Here is a 17000-nt window from a genome sequence, read left to right on the forward strand (position 1 = left end):
CGGTTTTCTTCCTCCAGTCAGCGTGAGGCGACGGAAGTGACGTCGTTGCCAGCGGACGGGGGTCGGCCTTATGGAAAAAAAATGGCTGGAGGCGTCTTGGGTGTCTTTGGTAGAAGGCTCTCCGCGGTCCTGAAAAAGTCCGGGTCCTTAATAACTTCCAAGGCCCCCGCTGGCACTGGGTAAGTGTGTGAAGAGCAGGTCTGTCCACCTCCGCTAGGGATCACGTTTGGTGGCGATGGTGGGAACAGGCCCGACCTTGCAGAAGTTCACCGCCGACACTTAGGTTTATGCCTCAAACACTGTGTTGCTGCCTACTGTGGACTAGGCACGTCATGGCTTTTCTTTACCCTGCGTTTATTGAATCACAGCTAAAAACACAGAAGCCACTCTTAGGTTGTATGAGTTGAAGAGCTTTTTCCTCTGAACCGAACTGTGCTTACGTTTGATTGGACGAAAAAGGGAGGGTCGTCACCGAACCTCACAGAAAGTGCTGTTATTTCCAGGTGGAAACACTTGTCTTCTGGATAACTAATCCTTTTTGCTTTAGGGAAATATGATTTTCCACCCTTTGTTTTGCATTTTTCTACAATGAATTAAATATTATAAATAGAATATTATTTGGAGCATCTGTTATGTGCTACGGCATTGTTTTGCACTAACGTTGCACACTGACGTTGCTTTTTATTTTGCAGAGGTTGCAATTTGATCAGGGTAACAAATTGAATAGTCTTTCTCTTCATCATTATCCTTTATTTCTGCAAACAAATAGTTTTCGCATTTTTCATTATTATAAAGTGAATATCCATTTACTTGCAAACACTTGGGTCAAATGTATGAAGCATTTGGAAGAAGTAACTAAAATTATAACCAACTCAAAGATGGCAGAATTCCATCCATTCTTTTTTAACTTTTCCTGTAGAGAGATACATATTTTAAGATAGGACCATATTTACATGTATGCATTTTTGCTTACTATTGTTTTCCCCAATTTTATTTTGTTTAAAATTTTTCAGCAAATAGAAAAGTTGTTAGAATAGTGCAGTTACTACAGTCTACACTTTTATTAACCAATCATTATGCTTTTGCTCTGAACTATTTGAGGCATATCATATTTCCAACTTGATGGCATCTTATACATCTTCTAAGAGCAAGGACTTTGCTTTACTAACTACATTACAATGATTGTACTAAAAAATACACTACTGTTTTAACACTAGGATTATTTAGTATATGCCCTGATAATGCCTTTAATTTTCTTTTGCATTAGGATCCAGTAATGGTTTTCATTGGATTAGTTATTTTGTGTTTTCAATCTTTTTATCTAGATATTTCCTTTTAATTTTATGATATTGAATTTCTCCCACCTAGCCATTGCTAGGTGAGCACTCTACCACTTCAGGCATATTCCCATTTGGGTGGTTTTGCGTGGGGGGGTTTTGTTTTTTAAGTTTGTCTTTTCAGTGCTGTGCCTCAGACCTCCTTACCTTTGCCTTTGTCAGGGACTACAGATATATGCTACCATTCTTTTATTTTTTAATCTTTAAGTTATTGTATAAAAGAGTTTGGATTCAACTTGTCAGTTTATGAGCACAACGCATCCTCCTTGATCAGTGTCATCCCTTTCATCACTCCTCCATCTTATCAAACCTGCCTATCCCCTCAATCCCCTATTTCCATTTTTGCATATAGACATTGAATATTATGATTACATTCTCCCACCCTTCCTCTTTTCATTCATCTATGCACCTCCCCTTGTCTTCATCTCTCACTGACACCTCATGTTCCAGGTATTCCTTTTGTTAGACTGTTAGTTTTTCGGAGGGATTATACTATTGGAATTCTCCCTTGAATGTATCATACTTTAATTAATGTATTTGTCTGTATATGCACATGGCACTGTATATGTTTACATAGATATTTGTAAATGAGATATAATACCATCATTCATGGGCTTTTTTTTTTTTTTTGAGGTGGACTCTTGAGTTGACCATTAACCTGATTAGCTGGGGAATACAGATATGAGCCACCACGTTTCAGCAATGTTGACATTTTTTTTTATAAGATTAGCTTCTAAAAAATATCCTTCATTTGGATTTATCTGATTGTTTCAACTGAAGTATTCTTGATAGGAAAACAACACTTATGGTAATTTACATATTTTTGTAAAATGGTTTTCCCAAGTCTTTAGATATTACTTACTACAGTTTCTAAGTTTATTATGCATCATAACTTTAACCATTCCCTAATTGCACATTTGTGCAATTGTTAAAATACTTTCAGTAGACAATTTATAAGTTCCCTGCTGAAGTAATATCTGTAGTTGGAATTTCTAGATGTGCAGCCACAGAGTGAAAGGAAGCAGCATTCTGGACCCCAAATACATGATGTAAAATTAGTCTTCAGATTGTTTTGTCTGCTCCTTGACTTCACTTGCCATAGTGGAGTAAAGATTAAAAAAGTAACCATAAAGTATAATTTCTAAATTACAGGATAGCAGCCTGTGCAAAGTAATGTTAAAAATGATAACTTTCGGGCTGGGGATATAGCCTAGTGGCAAGAGTGCCTGCCTCGGATACATGAGGCCCTAGGTTCGGTTCCCCAGCACCACATATACAGAAAACGGCCAGAAGCGGCGCTGTGGCTCAAGTGGCAGAGTGCTAGCCTTGAGCGGGAAGAAGCCAGGGACAGTGCTCAGGCCCTGAGTCCAAGGCCCAGGACTGGCCAAAAAAAAAAAAAAAAAAATGATAACTTTCTGTAGCATTTTAAATGTTTACTGCTTCTGGGATAATAATCCTAGTATTGTTTTTTAATATTGCAGTGATGAAATGATTCAGTTTATTGCTTATAAGATCCAGATCTTATCAAGCTTAACTCACCTATTTATGTGTTCAGTTGCAGGCTTTCTCTTAGTGTGCTGCTCAAGAGTGTAGTGAATGTCACTTCTTTGCACCAGCCTAGATTACTTCATACCACATTATCAACAAGAGGACTTGAAGAATTTTTTGATGACCCAAAAAATTGGGGAGAACAAAAAGTAAAATCTGGTAAGATATTTAACTTAACCATTCAATATATTTGCTGACTCGTTTGCCATTTTAGGAATGTTTCTTCAGCTTATGAATTATTTAGATATTTCCTTTTTATTTTCTTTTTTTGAGACTATCTAGGGAAAAAAGTTAAAGGTCACTGTACTCATAGAATGAATTATACCTTGGAAGTTGGCAGAATGTTCCTAAAAAAGGAATAGATTAAAAGTATTAACTGGGATCATTTTTAGGGTTTATTTTAGATTCCATTTTTAAGTGATAATTAAAAGTTTATATTACAGACGTTTTTGTATTAATGTGTGAAAATACAACCACTAATACAACCACTAATGTTAACAACTTTTGATGCTAGAATGCTGTTAATTAGCTCTTAATTTTATATTATGTAATGTAATAGTGCTATTTTATGTTTTACAGATGTAGAGGTCAACATATTTATTGTGACCAAGGGAAAATAGCTAAAAAGTGTTTTGTGTTAAAAATATTTTAATATCTATTTATTTTTATTAAGTATACAAAGGGGTTTCAATTCCAGAAATCAGATTACGAGTACAGTGTATCTGGATCAATGTCCCCCCTTCCTTTGTTCTCCCTCATTTTTCCCCATCCCATCTCTACCCTCAAGTTATGCTGTTCAGTTTTTACATAGTATGCGCTGAAAATAATGGTTGTTTTTGTTCACCCTCCCTCACTCCATTTGTATAGGACCTCCATTTCCTCCTTGTCCTCCTCCCGCAGAACATGTTCAACTTCCTGGTATTTTGTTAAATGGTTCATTAGTTGTCCAAAGGAGTTACACTGTTGAACTCCTCCCTTTAGTCAATTTGTATATATAGACATATACCCTGTATATGTTATCATGTACATTTGTATTTTAGATCTAACATCCATATATGGGAAAAAATATGTGATTGGTCTTTCTAAGTCAGACTTACTGCACGTAACATAGTTTTTTTTCTAGGTCCATATATTTCATGTTGTGAATTAATAATTTTCACAGGCGCTGCATGGACCTGTCAACAATTAAGAAACAAAAGTAATGAAGATTTACATAAACTTTGGTAAGTGCACTAAGGTCAGTGATACCCAGGTGTTAGAAAGAATTACAGTTTGAAAGTCAGGTGACAACAGTGCACCTGTTTGAAACAGTTACAATGTGATGGTCAGGTAACAGCTGTGCACTTGTTTGAAACAGTTACAATATGATAGGTGACAACTGTGCACCTATTTGCTGTAAGAAATTGAGCAAAATGATTTGTTTCATAGTACTGTGGATGATACATATGATGCATTAGATCATGAGAGATGTTATAAATATGAAAGATGTTTGTTCAGGCCATGAGATATTATCATAGTTTTGAAGTTGAGGGGAGTTTAGGAATTTTACTATAACTGCTACCAGTCCCACACTTATCCTAGCAATTTCAGCAAATTAACAATAAAATGAAGTGGGGAATGGTTGGTCGCATTCACACTTCTCTCCTTTATGTTGCCTTTTCCTAGGTCTAGGTTCTTCTGCTCATTCGCTTGGAGTAATTTGTTGGAGGGTTATCTGATTGGGAATTTAGAATTGTCTGGCACATTGTCCTGATGAAGTTGAGTGGGGTGAGAGGACTAAAGGCAGGATTACCTTTTCAGTTGAGAAATTTTACATGAATAAGACTTGTAGCTTCCCTTGAGTAATCAGACTGGTCTGTCCACACTGTCCCTGCATTCCCACATGAGAACAACTGGCTGGCCTGTGTGGCAGTTCCTCGTTGTTGGTGGAGCAGTGTATACCAGTGCTCCTGTGCACCCTGCTCCTCGTTTACCCAGTTCACTTCACTCAGGACTGTTATCTGCCTTGGCACTTTAGTAGGCATGCACTACAACATTTTAAGGATTAATGTTTGGCACATTAAAATGTTTTTTTAAGTCAGACTTGTAATCCCAATACTTAGGAGCTAGAGATAGAAGAATGGAGAGTGTGGGGCCAGCCTGAACTACATAGCTAGTTGCAAGTTAGCCGTGTCTACAGTGAGGTCCTTAAGGAACTGAAAAGTGCTTATAAAAACCACTAGTGGGTTGTATATGTGCATTCATCTTAGAAAATAAGTTGCATTAAGGAACTATGATTTTAGGTTATCAGTAAAAGGATCATTACTGATACCTTAACATTACATTCACTGTGCTAAAACCAGTCTTCTGTCACTCCTTCCCCCCAGATTGTCTTCTGTAATACAAAGTACAATGATTCCTTTTATCTTTCTTTCAGTGTCTTCCACAGTTGTTTTCTTACTTCTCTTCCAGCTTGGACTCACAAAATCTACCCCCATTTTTAACTGTACTGCACTGGTACCTCTGATTATAATTGCTTTACTCTCTTACATCTTTACAAATCCTAGGTCCTTTGTGAAGCTTTCCTTGGTCGTCTTAGCTAGGAGAGGACATCTAATTATTCTGATACTTGTCTCTCCCACCCAATAACCACATTGCAATTTCAGAACCAGCATGAATTCTGAAAATACAATGGATTTTTGTATACAGTGAGTTCCAAGACCTGAAACCAGAATTAGCTATATGACCTCAAATGCCCCTTAATTCTTTCAGCTTGACTTATTTATTTGTGCTGGCACTAGAGTTTGAACTGAGGGCCTGGGCACTGCTCCTGAGCTTCTCTGCTCAATGCTAGTGCTCTGCCACTTGAACCACAGATCTACTTTTGGATTTTGGTGATTAATTGGAGGTCAGAGTCTCAAGGACTTTTCTTCCTGAGCTTACTTCAAATCGTGATCTAAGACTCAGATTTCAGCCTCTTGAGTAGCTAGTATTACAAGAGTGAGCCCCTGGTGCCCAGTGGCTTTTGTTTCTTTATTTAAGAAGAGAAAATAGTAACAACATAGAAGGTTGGTATGTGAATTAAGTGAAATACTAGATATAAAATGTTAGGCATACTGCCTAGCATATAAGTAAGTGTGTTTACCTTCCTTCTTTGACCATTGGAATAAAGGACCATGTTTTAGGCTTTTAAAACAATACAACAAATAAAATATGTGGCACAAGCAAAGTTTATTGAACAGATAAATAAAGGTATATGTCTAAAGGGTTATTCTTTGTGATGATATTCTGGATATTAAGATTTCCAAAGGAGTTCAAGTACAAATCACTGATTTTGATGTCAGAAGTTGCATCTTTATTCACACAACCATAGAGTAGCATCATAACTTGTATATTCTTTGATTAGGTATGTCCTACTGAAAGAAAGAAACATGCTTCTAACTCTAGAGCAGGAGGCCAAGCGGCAGATATTGCCAATGCCAAGTCCAGAACGGTTAGAAAAGGTAAGGTTGGTGGGCAGCTAGACACTCCTGTGGCAAGGTAAAAGCTGAAAGAAGTATCTCCTTCCTGTATTTCTTGCCAAATAGATGTGTTATTTTACCTTGATTTTCAGTAAATTTACTGAACTGTGTGCAACCATCACAACTATTGTTTTAGAACATTTTCTTTCATCCCAAGACTGTAGTAACTCTTCATTTCTACCTGCAACTCCCAACATTTTTTCTTTTCTTTTCTTTTTTTTCTTTTGGCCAGTCCTGGGCCTTGGACTCAGGGCCTGAGCACTGTCCCTGGCTTCCTTTTGCTCAAGGCTAGCACTCTACCACTTGAGCCACAGCACCACTTCTGGCCGTTTTCTATGTAAGTGGCACTGGGGAATCGAACCCAGGGCTTCATGTATACAAGGCAAGGCCATATTCCCAGCCCTTTTCTTTTCATTTGGCAGTGCCATGGTTTGAACTCAGGGACTTGCATCTCCTCTGTTAATGCTCTACCATTTTAGTCATGCCTTAGTCCTGTTCTTTACTGGTTATTTTCAGGATAGGGTGTTGAATGCTGTTTCTGCCTAGCTAGCCTCAAATGACAATCCTTCTGTTTTCAGACTCCTGAGTAGCTAAGAATTATGGGCATTGACTCTTAGCACCTGGTACAGTATTTTTTTTTTCTGTAGTATAAAACTATAAAATGAAACTTGCGGGCTGGGAATATGGTCTAGTGGCAAGAGTGCTTGCCTTGTAAAATGAAACTTGCTTCCTTAATTATTTTAAATTATATAATTAAATGGTATTAGGAGAATTTGCATCGTTGGAATAAAAGTGGTTCATTTTAAATTAGGCTTTCTTCAATGAAAGAAAACTCTTGTTTTCCTATTCCCATTCCCAGTTATCAGTCTCATTTATTCCTCAGAGAAATATTTGGCCCTTTGAGCTTGACATATCTCAGCATGATAATCTTCACTTTCATTCATTTTCTTGCAAATGACATATGTAATTTAATTTTCTTTATGACTGTGTAATATGCCATGGTATTTTTCCTAGACTGCTTTGAAGATCAAAACTATTGGGTTTTCTGTGTCATGGTACATAGAATAGAACTCAGGTTTTATGACACCTTTAGTTTTGCTGCCTAACCTTCAGTTCCCTGTCTCCACACCAGTCACAACTGTTACTACCACATTGCCTTTCAGAAGGAGAAAGTTTAAAAAAATGTATGCAGATACTCTTCAGTTACTTTCTCTAATTATAGAAAAGGCTATTGTCGCTTAGTGAAAGTAACATTATTTGTTTTTTTTTTGTTTAACCCTTTTAATTTTGACCTATTGTGAGATATATTTTTTAAAGCTACATGTACAGTATAAAGGATTCTTGTATACCTTTCCTAGAGTCTAGATGTGAATATTTCACAATATTTGTGCTGTCGGCTCTGTTATTTCAATTTTGTTCTCAGCCTTTTTGAGAGTAAGTTATACATGTTACTTTATCATAAAAAGTTAATTTTATATTTAAAAACTAACAATCCCTTATGTAGTCACTGTATAATTCTTTATATGTGTGCTCATGTGTGTGCACATTTGCATGCAGCAGTCCTGGAGCTTGAGCACAGGGTGCTGTCCCTAAGCATTTTTTGCTCAAGGCTGACTACCACAGCCACAGCTCCACTTCCTGCTTTTTGGTGATTAATAGGAGATAAGTCCTATGAACTTTCCTGCCTGGGCTGTTCAAACCTCAGTTCTCAGATCTCAGCCCTCTTGACTAGCTACAATTACAGGTATGAGCCAGTGATGTCTGTCAGCTACTATATAATTCTTAAATTGAGAAATTAACATGCATATAGTAGTATTATATATCATACATTTTAAAATATCAAGTATATGTTTATATTATGTAAATATTTTATATATAGTATATGTCTCTATATGTATCTTAATATATGAAACTTTATATAAAGAGATCTTAGATTTTTTTCAAGTGTCCCAACAATGTCTTTTTTTTGTTTATTTTGGTGCCAGTGCTGAGGCTTGAACTCAGGGCTTGAATGCTATCCCTAAGGATTTTTTGCTCAAGGCTAGTGTCCTACCACTTTGGCCACAGCTTTAATTCCACCTTTTTCGTGATTAATTGGAAATAAAAGTCTCATGGACTTTCCTGCTGGGCTGGCTTTGAACCACAATCCTCAGATCTCAACCTCTTGAAAAGCTACGATTATAGTCACGAGCCCCTGCACCAGCTAACAATGTCTCTTATAGCAAAAGAAAACCCTAGATCATGCCTTTTCAGTTTTCCTTTCTCTTTTATCTAGAGACTTGGGCTTTTTGTTCTGAAATTGATTTTGTTGCTATTTGGCCTTTTAAGACAAGATTCTCACCACAATCCAGGTTGTCCTGGAACTCACAACTTCCCGCCTCCAACTCCCAAAGACTCAAGTTACAGACATGCATAATCATACCTTGCTTAACATAGGCATTTTTGAAAAAAAATGTATAGACCAGTTCTTCAATTTGAATTTGTCTGAGGCTTTTATGGTAATATTGACAAAGATTGTCATCATATTTTATGATTGTCAGAGACACACTATATTTGCATTGTGCAGATTAGGAAGCACAATGTGTCAATCTGTTCCATTTCTGATGTCAGGATTAATAATTTAGTTAAGATGTTTTCTGTCAAGTTTCTCCACTATATAGTTATATTTCCTTTTGTATCTAAATAAGCATTTCAATATACTGTGAGGTCATGTATATATCCTCTAACTAGTCTCAGCATTCATTGATGATTCTTACCTGAATCATTTACCTAGTAGTGATTTTCTAAGCTTTCTCTTCTTCCTGCTTTTTTCACCCATTCACTCATTCCTTTCACTATGGACTCAGAGATTCTAGGTTTATTTAACAAATTAATGTACATTTGGCCAGTGGATATCCAGTTTTCCCAATACCATTTGTTAAAGAGACTGTCTTTTCTCCCACCTCTGTATGTAAGGTTCTTTTGTGAAGGCTGTTTACAGTTGTGTGAACACATTTCTGGTCCTTGTCATGTCTTGCATTGGTCTTCTGGTCTATTTTGTGCCTGAAGTACCACCATAATGCTATTACTATGACTGTGTAAATATCATTTGAAGTCTAATCTTGTAGTCCCTCCAGCATTTCATTTTTTGCTTTGGACTGCTTTTGATGCTTTTATATGAATTCTAGAATTGATTTTTTTATCTTTGTGAAGAATAACATTAGGACTTTGAGTATTGTGTTGAATTTATAGATTACTTTTTGGCAACATGGCCATTTTCATAGTATTAATTCTAGGAACATGAATAGTCTGTCAGGTCCTTTCAGTTTCTTCCTCTAAGGTTTTATAGTTTTCATTATAAAGATCTTTCATGTCCTCAGTTGGTTTAACCTAAGATTTTTGCTTTTTGAGCCTATTGTCAATGAATTGTTAATTCCCCTGTCATCCAGTCATTGTTAGTGTAGAAAACCTACTGAGTTTTGTTTGGACTTGAAATATTGCTATACTGCCAACAGTGTTTTTCAGATGTAAGAATTTTGGCATGGAATTTTTAATGTCCTTTAGGTATAGAATTGTATCTGTGCAAATACAGATCATTTGACTTCTTCCTTCCCTATTTGGAACCCTTTTCTTTCTTTTATCTTATTAGGATTAGGAACTCCAATATTATATTGAATAAGAAAGGAGATAGTAGATACACTAGTCATTTCTGATTTTACAGGAAACTGTTTTGGTATTTCCCCCAGTTAATATGATGTCAAATATAGCTTTTTCATATATAACCTTTATTAAGGTATATCTATACGTAGTTACTGAAGAGCTTTTATCAAAAGATAAAAGATGTTCAAAGGGCTTTTCTGCATTGAGAGGATAGTATTTTTGTCCTTGATTCTGTTTATCTACTGAGGTTGGGGTAGCTGAGCTTGTTATAAGAACTTGTATATGTAGTGTTTGAAATCTATTATTGTTTTCAAAGATAGTATACACACCCAATTAAAAACTCTCAGTGGGAAAATGAAGAGAGAACAATGGTGAGCAAATACACTATAATATTCAATGTACACATGTGAAAATGAAAGTAGGTAACTTGAGATAGGTGGAGTTGGGACGGATGGAGGGGAGAATGATCTAAGGAATGACACTGATCAAGATGCATTGTACTCATAAATCAATATGTTGTATTGAAACCCCCTTGTACATCTATTTAGACATAATTAAGCACATAAATACAAAAAGAAATGCTTTTAATGTTTAGAACTATGAAAACGTTTGACGCATCTGACATTACTATCTCAAATATGAGTATTTCTAAACATACTACTCTGTCAGTATGTTATGTACATTCAATTACACAACAAGAATCTTAACAAGAAGTTCTACTAGTATCTGCTTCCATGTCAAAGAATCTTTGAGCTTAATGTCAGATCTGATACTCCTTTCCCTGTAATAGTTATTACCAAGCAGGAAAAAGCTATGTGGACATAGGAAGAAAACAGTGATTAGCTGAAGCTAAAACAGGTTTTTAGTATAATAGAAGTAACAAATGTTACCAATTATTTGAGTTCTGAAATTACCATGCAGTCTCCAAAATCAATCTGTGTAAGTATATCCCAGTCCAATGAAACTAACATATCGAAGTCCAAGGTAAACAGATTTTTATTTAAATGAAACTACACTTCTGAAACTGATGCTGTAGACACCTATATAAATATCCTGTGCCAGACAGAGTTACTTGACAGTGATCCTTTGATAAAAACATTCAACATGGGGCTGGGGATATGACCTAGTAGCAAGAGAGCTTGCCTCGTATACATGAGGCCCTGGGTTCGATTCCCCAGCACCACATATACAGAAAACGGCCAGAAGTGGTGCTGTGGCTCAAGTGGCAGAGTGCTAGCCTTGAGCAAAAGGAAGCCAGGGACAGAGCTCAGGCCCTGTGTCCAAGGCCCAGGACTGGCCAAAAAAAAAAAAAAACAACATTCAACATGGATTTTCTAGGGCGTAATTCCTTATATGTTCTCTTTTTTTTTTTTTTTTTTTTTTGACAGTTGTGAGGCTTGGACTCTGGGCCTGGGTGCTGTCCTTGAGCTCTTCGGCTCAAGGCTAGCGCTCTACTACTTGAGCCACCACACCACTTGCGGTTTTCTGATGGTTAATAGGAGATAAAAGCCTCATGGACTTTACTGCCCAGGCTGGCTTTGAACTGTGGTCCTCAGATCTCAGCCTCCTGAGTAGCTATGATTACAGATGATTCACCAGTGCCCAGCTTGTTCTCTATGATTCTGGTATAGATGATTGTTGAAACAGAATCTTTCTTTTTGTCAGGTAGTTGAGTCCATGGATGCATTGGATAAAGTTGTCCAGGAAAGAGAAGATGCTTTAAGGCTTCTCCAGACTGGTCAAGAAAAAGCTAGACCTGGTGCTTGGAGAAGGGACATCTTTGGAAGAATCATCTGGTACATAAATTACACTGTAACTGGAGAGAAGAAGCCCCATGAGTCATTCCCCTGCCCAGTATCTCTTAAGAAAAACTCATTGAGATATACTAGAGATGAATATTATGTAGAAGAGATCCAGAACCTTTTTGGAATATCAAGATATTAAAGTCACTAGCTCAGACATCCTAACCTCACAATTATTACTATACATGTAATTACATAATTACATAATTACAAGTATATATCAAGTTAAGTCATGGCCACATAGGAGCTCCTAAGCTGAATTAGGTATAACAGGCCCTGCCTGGCAAGCATGCAAACAGCAAAAATAAGCTATAGTAGAAAAAAAAAGATGAGCTAGGTAAATGAGCTTAACCCTTAATACTCACCAGACTGACTATTAAAATGCAAGAGGTGGAGCTGTGTCTCAGAATGGTAGAGCGCTACCCTTGAGCAAAAGATCAGGTACAGTGCTCAGGCCGTAAATTAAAGTCCCAGGATCTCGGGGGGGGAAGGACCCAGCTTTAAACCAGCTCTGCCCTTTTGAACTGTGTTTTGACACTGCTGCAATCTGAAACAATCTGTGTCATTGCTATATCCTAACCACCTGCAGTGACCTCTGTATTAATCAGCTCTTTATTCTTGCTATTATTCTCCAAAGGATCCCTTTGAACTCCACAGCTGATTTAATTCTTAGCCATTCTGTAACCTGGGAATATCATTGTGTGAAGTAATGTGTGATCACAGTTAAAGTTACTAATTAAGATTAGGATTAAAACAATCTGTGGGGCTGGGAATGTAGCCTAGTGGTAGAGTGCTTGCCTTGTATAGATGAAGCTCTGGGTTCAATTCGTCAGCACCACATATATAGAAAAAAGACAAAAGTGGTGCTGTGGCTCAAGTGGTAGTGTTAGCCTTGCACAAAGAGAAACCAGGGACAGTGCTCAGGCCATGAGATCAAGCCCTAGCACCAGCCAAGAAAAAAATAAATCTGTGATAGGACTATGAAATATGAAATGCACACACACAAATACACATGGGTATACACATATATAGTTTATCGTGCCGGTACTGGATATTGGGGTTTGAACTCAGGCCGTTCACTCAAGGCTATTCTACCACTTGAGCCACAGCTCCATCTCCTAGAAGAGTTATTTATAACAGTGGTTCTTGCCTTACATGAATCATGACTTTTTTGAGAATTTGATGAGTTATGTATTTTTTTTTCAGTATTTGTACACATATAATCTTTCAGGACACACTTTTGCTTTTTGTCCAACTGAAAAGTTTGAAGAATAAGGTCATAGGTAGAAGTTTCAATTTGCTCCTGTTGCCATCAGGATAAGCTCTAGGCCAAATTATGAAACATTCTACTGCTATGCTTCATGGGGTGCTTTTCTGCTACATAGTTACCCAACTTTGCTCAGAAAATTGGAAAAGATCTGGTGTCAACATTCTCACTGAGGTGTAAGTAACTGAGATGGCCCAGTGTAAAGAAACCTTTAATTTGGGTTTTTATTTACATTTGGGTTGAGCAACTTAAGTGAAACTTTGTTGGTAGTATTTTATAGTCAGCATAGTGCAGGAGACATCTCAGGTGGTTAGAGACTGCTGGTCCTCAAACTTAAGTTATTGCAGTGGAGTTAGTTGATGAGATTTCTTGGATTTAAATTTAGAGAATGTTTGGACCCAGGTTATGTAAAGAGATTGCTAACACCCCAATAAGTACTTTATATCTAAAGTCTGGGAGGATACCTCAGTGATAGCACTGCAAGGATTGGGGGGGGGGGGGGACTTTTAGCTTTAGGTGGCTCATTCGTGTCCTGAGATCCAAAGGATGGCAGTTTGAGGCTAGCTCAGACAGCAAGGACCATAAGACTCCATCTCGAAAAATATAACCAGCTGAAAGCAGTGTGGTAGAGTGACAGCTGAGCAAGAAAGCCAAGCAAAGGGCAAATCTCTGAATTCAAGTATTGTCTAGGATACCAGTACTAACAAAACCCAAACTTTTATTTTTCTACTGGTTTTATTTGGGTTAATTCATTTAAAGTCAATTAGGAAAAAGTGGGAAATTAGATAAGTAAAAACGTATTGTTTCTTATAAGTCAATAACTTTTTACTTTATTATCAGGCACAAGTTCAAGCAGTGGCCTATACCTTGGTACCTAAATAAAAGATACAATAGGAAACGATTCTTTGCAATGCCTTATGTGGACCGTTTCATCAGGTGAGTCTAAATACTCTTTAAAGAGAAACATCTTTATATCAGATGACATATTAATATATTCACCTCATCACATACCTGTTTATTAAAGAAAAAAGGAAGATCAGGTAACAAAAACGACATCTATAACTTCACCATCCAGAAATAGCCGGTTACAATGTTGTATATATCCTTTTAAAAGTTTTTTTATGCTTCTATTCATCCACCTATCTCTATGTATGTGAATAGAATTAAAATAATTCAGTTGCATAAAATGTGAGCTCATTTATTCCAAGGTTAATGAAAAGGAGCTAAAGAGTGGAGGTCTGTTGCATTATGTCCAACCAAATTTTTGCATTGTTTATCCTTGAACAGAGAGACAAGGTTCCTGTTGTATTGGAGGACAGCTGATAATTATAAAAACTAAGTAAGATTTGTTTAAGCTAGTTAAAACACTGACTCCATATTCAGGAGTAGAGAGAAGCCAAAAGAGCATTTAATCCCCTCAAAGTACAGTCAAATGGGAAAATTGCAAGTTTGTTTCCTGTTTCCATTGCTCTGACTACAGAAAGAGATGGGAACAGGGAAATACAGGCATCCTGGCTAAAGGTGCCAAAACTTTAGCTAGAATTCAAGGCTGGAAAAGCAGCTAGAAAGTTAAAGGTCAAATATTAGCAACCTAAGAACCACAGCTTTAGCCGTGTTTGATGGTGCATTGCTGTAATTCCAGCACTCAGGAGACTGAAGCAGGAGGCTTATGAATTTGAGGCCATCACAGGGCCCATAGCAAGATCTTAACACAAAACCAACATTAAAAAGAAAAACAAGACCTCCCAGTTTTTAACAACTGTATTAGATGATATAACATTTTGTTTCAGCAAGGATTCTTCAAAGATTGACACACATCCCCAAAGAACTTTCATACCAAAAAATGTTGTTTACATAGGTAGAATGGAATATCTTTAACCTGAGCATTAAAGTGTTTAATCTTCTTTAGAGTCAGTTTATAAATTTCTTTTTATCTTCCACTCTTGAGACAGCTACTTCTCATTTTTGTCTGTCATGCATCCTTATATGTGGGCCCTGACGTCATCTTTTTTTTTAACCACTGTTCTAGCTGACTGCTAACAAGTCAGTCCATCCTTGATTTTTATCTCCATACATATGGCCAGGATCTGGTCTTTCCTACTGTCTCTACCTAGTACAGGCCATCGTCAAATTGAATAGCATTGTCCCCAGTCCACTGAGTAATACTTTCTGGTTAATTTTCCTTTTATTACATCAGTGCTGATCGAAACTGTACAGTAGCTTCTTGTTCATAGAATCCAAATCCTTTCCAGTATTTTGTTTAATGTTAGCTGTTTACCCTTCAAAGAACTTTCATTTTGTTCTATAAACAGATTGCTTTTTCCCTTCCCCTTTAGCCACTTCTGTTCTTAGTTTTGAAATCGGTACTGATCCACATTTAAGACCTATTTCAGAAATTAATCTTGACTGCACTATTGTCTTTCTGCCCAATTTCTCCAAGCCAGTGTCTGCCCTTAATCATATGACTTTCTCGGGAATGTGAAAATTTATCATCCCAGTGTCACTCTTTATGCTTTATCGACATTCTAATGTTTTAGTTCTGAGGATTCAACTCAGAGCCTATGCTTCAGCACTCCATTCTACCACTTGTGCTGTTCCTTTTGTTCCTATTTAAGGTCTCACTAACTTTGCCCTGGCTAGCCTCAAACACAAAATTATGATTCCACCTGCCCAAGTTGTCTGATATTTTTTGGAACTTAAGTCTTCACAGTATCGCACAATCTCCAGAATACTAAGTAGCAAACTGGTATTGTTCCAGATGGGTTTTTTTGTAAATGGCTAAAATTAGAACAAAGATAAGTGGGAAAATTCCCACTTTTTATTGTCTTTATACTTTTCTATTGATATGTCTATTTCTGCCTTTACCTGGACATAATTTGTAGCACTAGATGCTATAAAACTCGGCACAACCTCTTAATTGCACTTTTGTATTTTATATCTATAGACAAAAAAAGTTCGTTTAGTACAACAGAAGCTTGGTCCTCATGGGTTTATCATCTTTAACTTTGGTGAATTCCAAGTTACTGGAGGCACACATGCCTAATGCCCTAACATGGTGATATGCGAGTAAACTCACAGAGCAATTTAATCAGTGCCTAAGTGTTTCTTCATTGCATAGTTTTGTGCTATGTGTAGGAAAAATGGTAAGCTAGAGCAACTGCTATTTCAAAAGAAGAAACTCACACAAGCCTCAAGATACATCTCAGAATATGAAATAAATGCTCAACAAAATGATTTTAAAAATAAGGTAGAAAAATAGTATTGTTCATGTTAATATTGCACTTTAGTTGAGTGATCCTTCAAGCAATTCCAAGCTCATGAGACGGGGACATCCCTTTCCTGTTGGAAATTCCGACAGCTGGCATAGGTTACAGATGCCCTTCCTTCACATGTATCTCTTGACTTGTGAAGGCTTACAGCAATAAAGTTCAATAATGTGAATAGAACACCAAATACTGAGATACACAAAGTTGGAGTGTTCTTATGACTGATTTGAACATGTTTTGATAGAACTGAGTAACAGTGAAATAATTCTGTATAAATTATTGTTTTTATTCCAGACTGAGACTTGAGAAACAAATTCGTATCAAAGCAAGAAAGAAAAGTTTGCAGAAAAAGAAAGAAAAATTTCTTGAGAAAAAGTTTCCACATCTTTCTGAAGCCCAGAAGTCAAGTGTTGGCTAAGAAGTCTGAACTCTTTAGTATATTGGTTTTGTTTTTCTTGCAATACTCTCTATACTGAAGTAAATAGACACGTCAAGTGGTTAATAAAGTATTTTTAAAAAATCAAATGACTTACTAGTTGTTCTTATGGTTAATATGGCATGTTTAGTCTGAGAAGTTGTATTACTTCTCCCATTTTAATTTTTGGTGCTGATACTAGGGGCTTGAATTCTGAGCCACTTGC

General features: G+C 36.8%; 1 protein-coding gene across 2 annotated transcripts; it reads left to right on the forward strand.

The window, feature by feature from the left end:
• Nucleotides 1-55: 55 nt before the first annotated feature.
• Mrpl47 (mitochondrial ribosomal protein L47) lies at nucleotides 56-16874 on the forward strand. 2 transcript variants are annotated; one of them, XR_007211064.1, is made up of 7 exons: nucleotides 56-179; nucleotides 2893-3044; nucleotides 4048-4108; nucleotides 6271-6367; nucleotides 11690-11820; nucleotides 13934-14105; nucleotides 14189-14339. XR_007211064.1 is itself a non-coding variant. In XM_048347067.1 (7 exons), the coding sequence occupies exons 1-7, from the start codon at nucleotides 82-84 to the stop codon at nucleotides 16775-16777; spliced, it is 759 nt and encodes a 252-aa protein (XP_048203024.1). In that variant the 5' UTR covers nucleotides 56-81; the 3' UTR covers nucleotides 16778-16874. The 2 variants fall into 2 exon arrangements, 1 of the variants encoding a protein (XP_048203024.1); XM_048347067.1 differs by lacking the exon at nucleotides 14189-14339 and adding an exon at nucleotides 16654-16874 and having other exon boundaries at nucleotides 13934-14029.
• Nucleotides 16875-17000: the final 126 nt, after the last annotated feature.

Source organism: Perognathus longimembris, chromosome 5, assembly GCF_023159225.1.
Source record: "Perognathus longimembris pacificus isolate PPM17 chromosome 5, ASM2315922v1, whole genome shotgun sequence".
NCBI classification, from domain to species: Eukaryota; Metazoa; Chordata; class Mammalia; order Rodentia; family Heteromyidae; genus Perognathus; species Perognathus longimembris.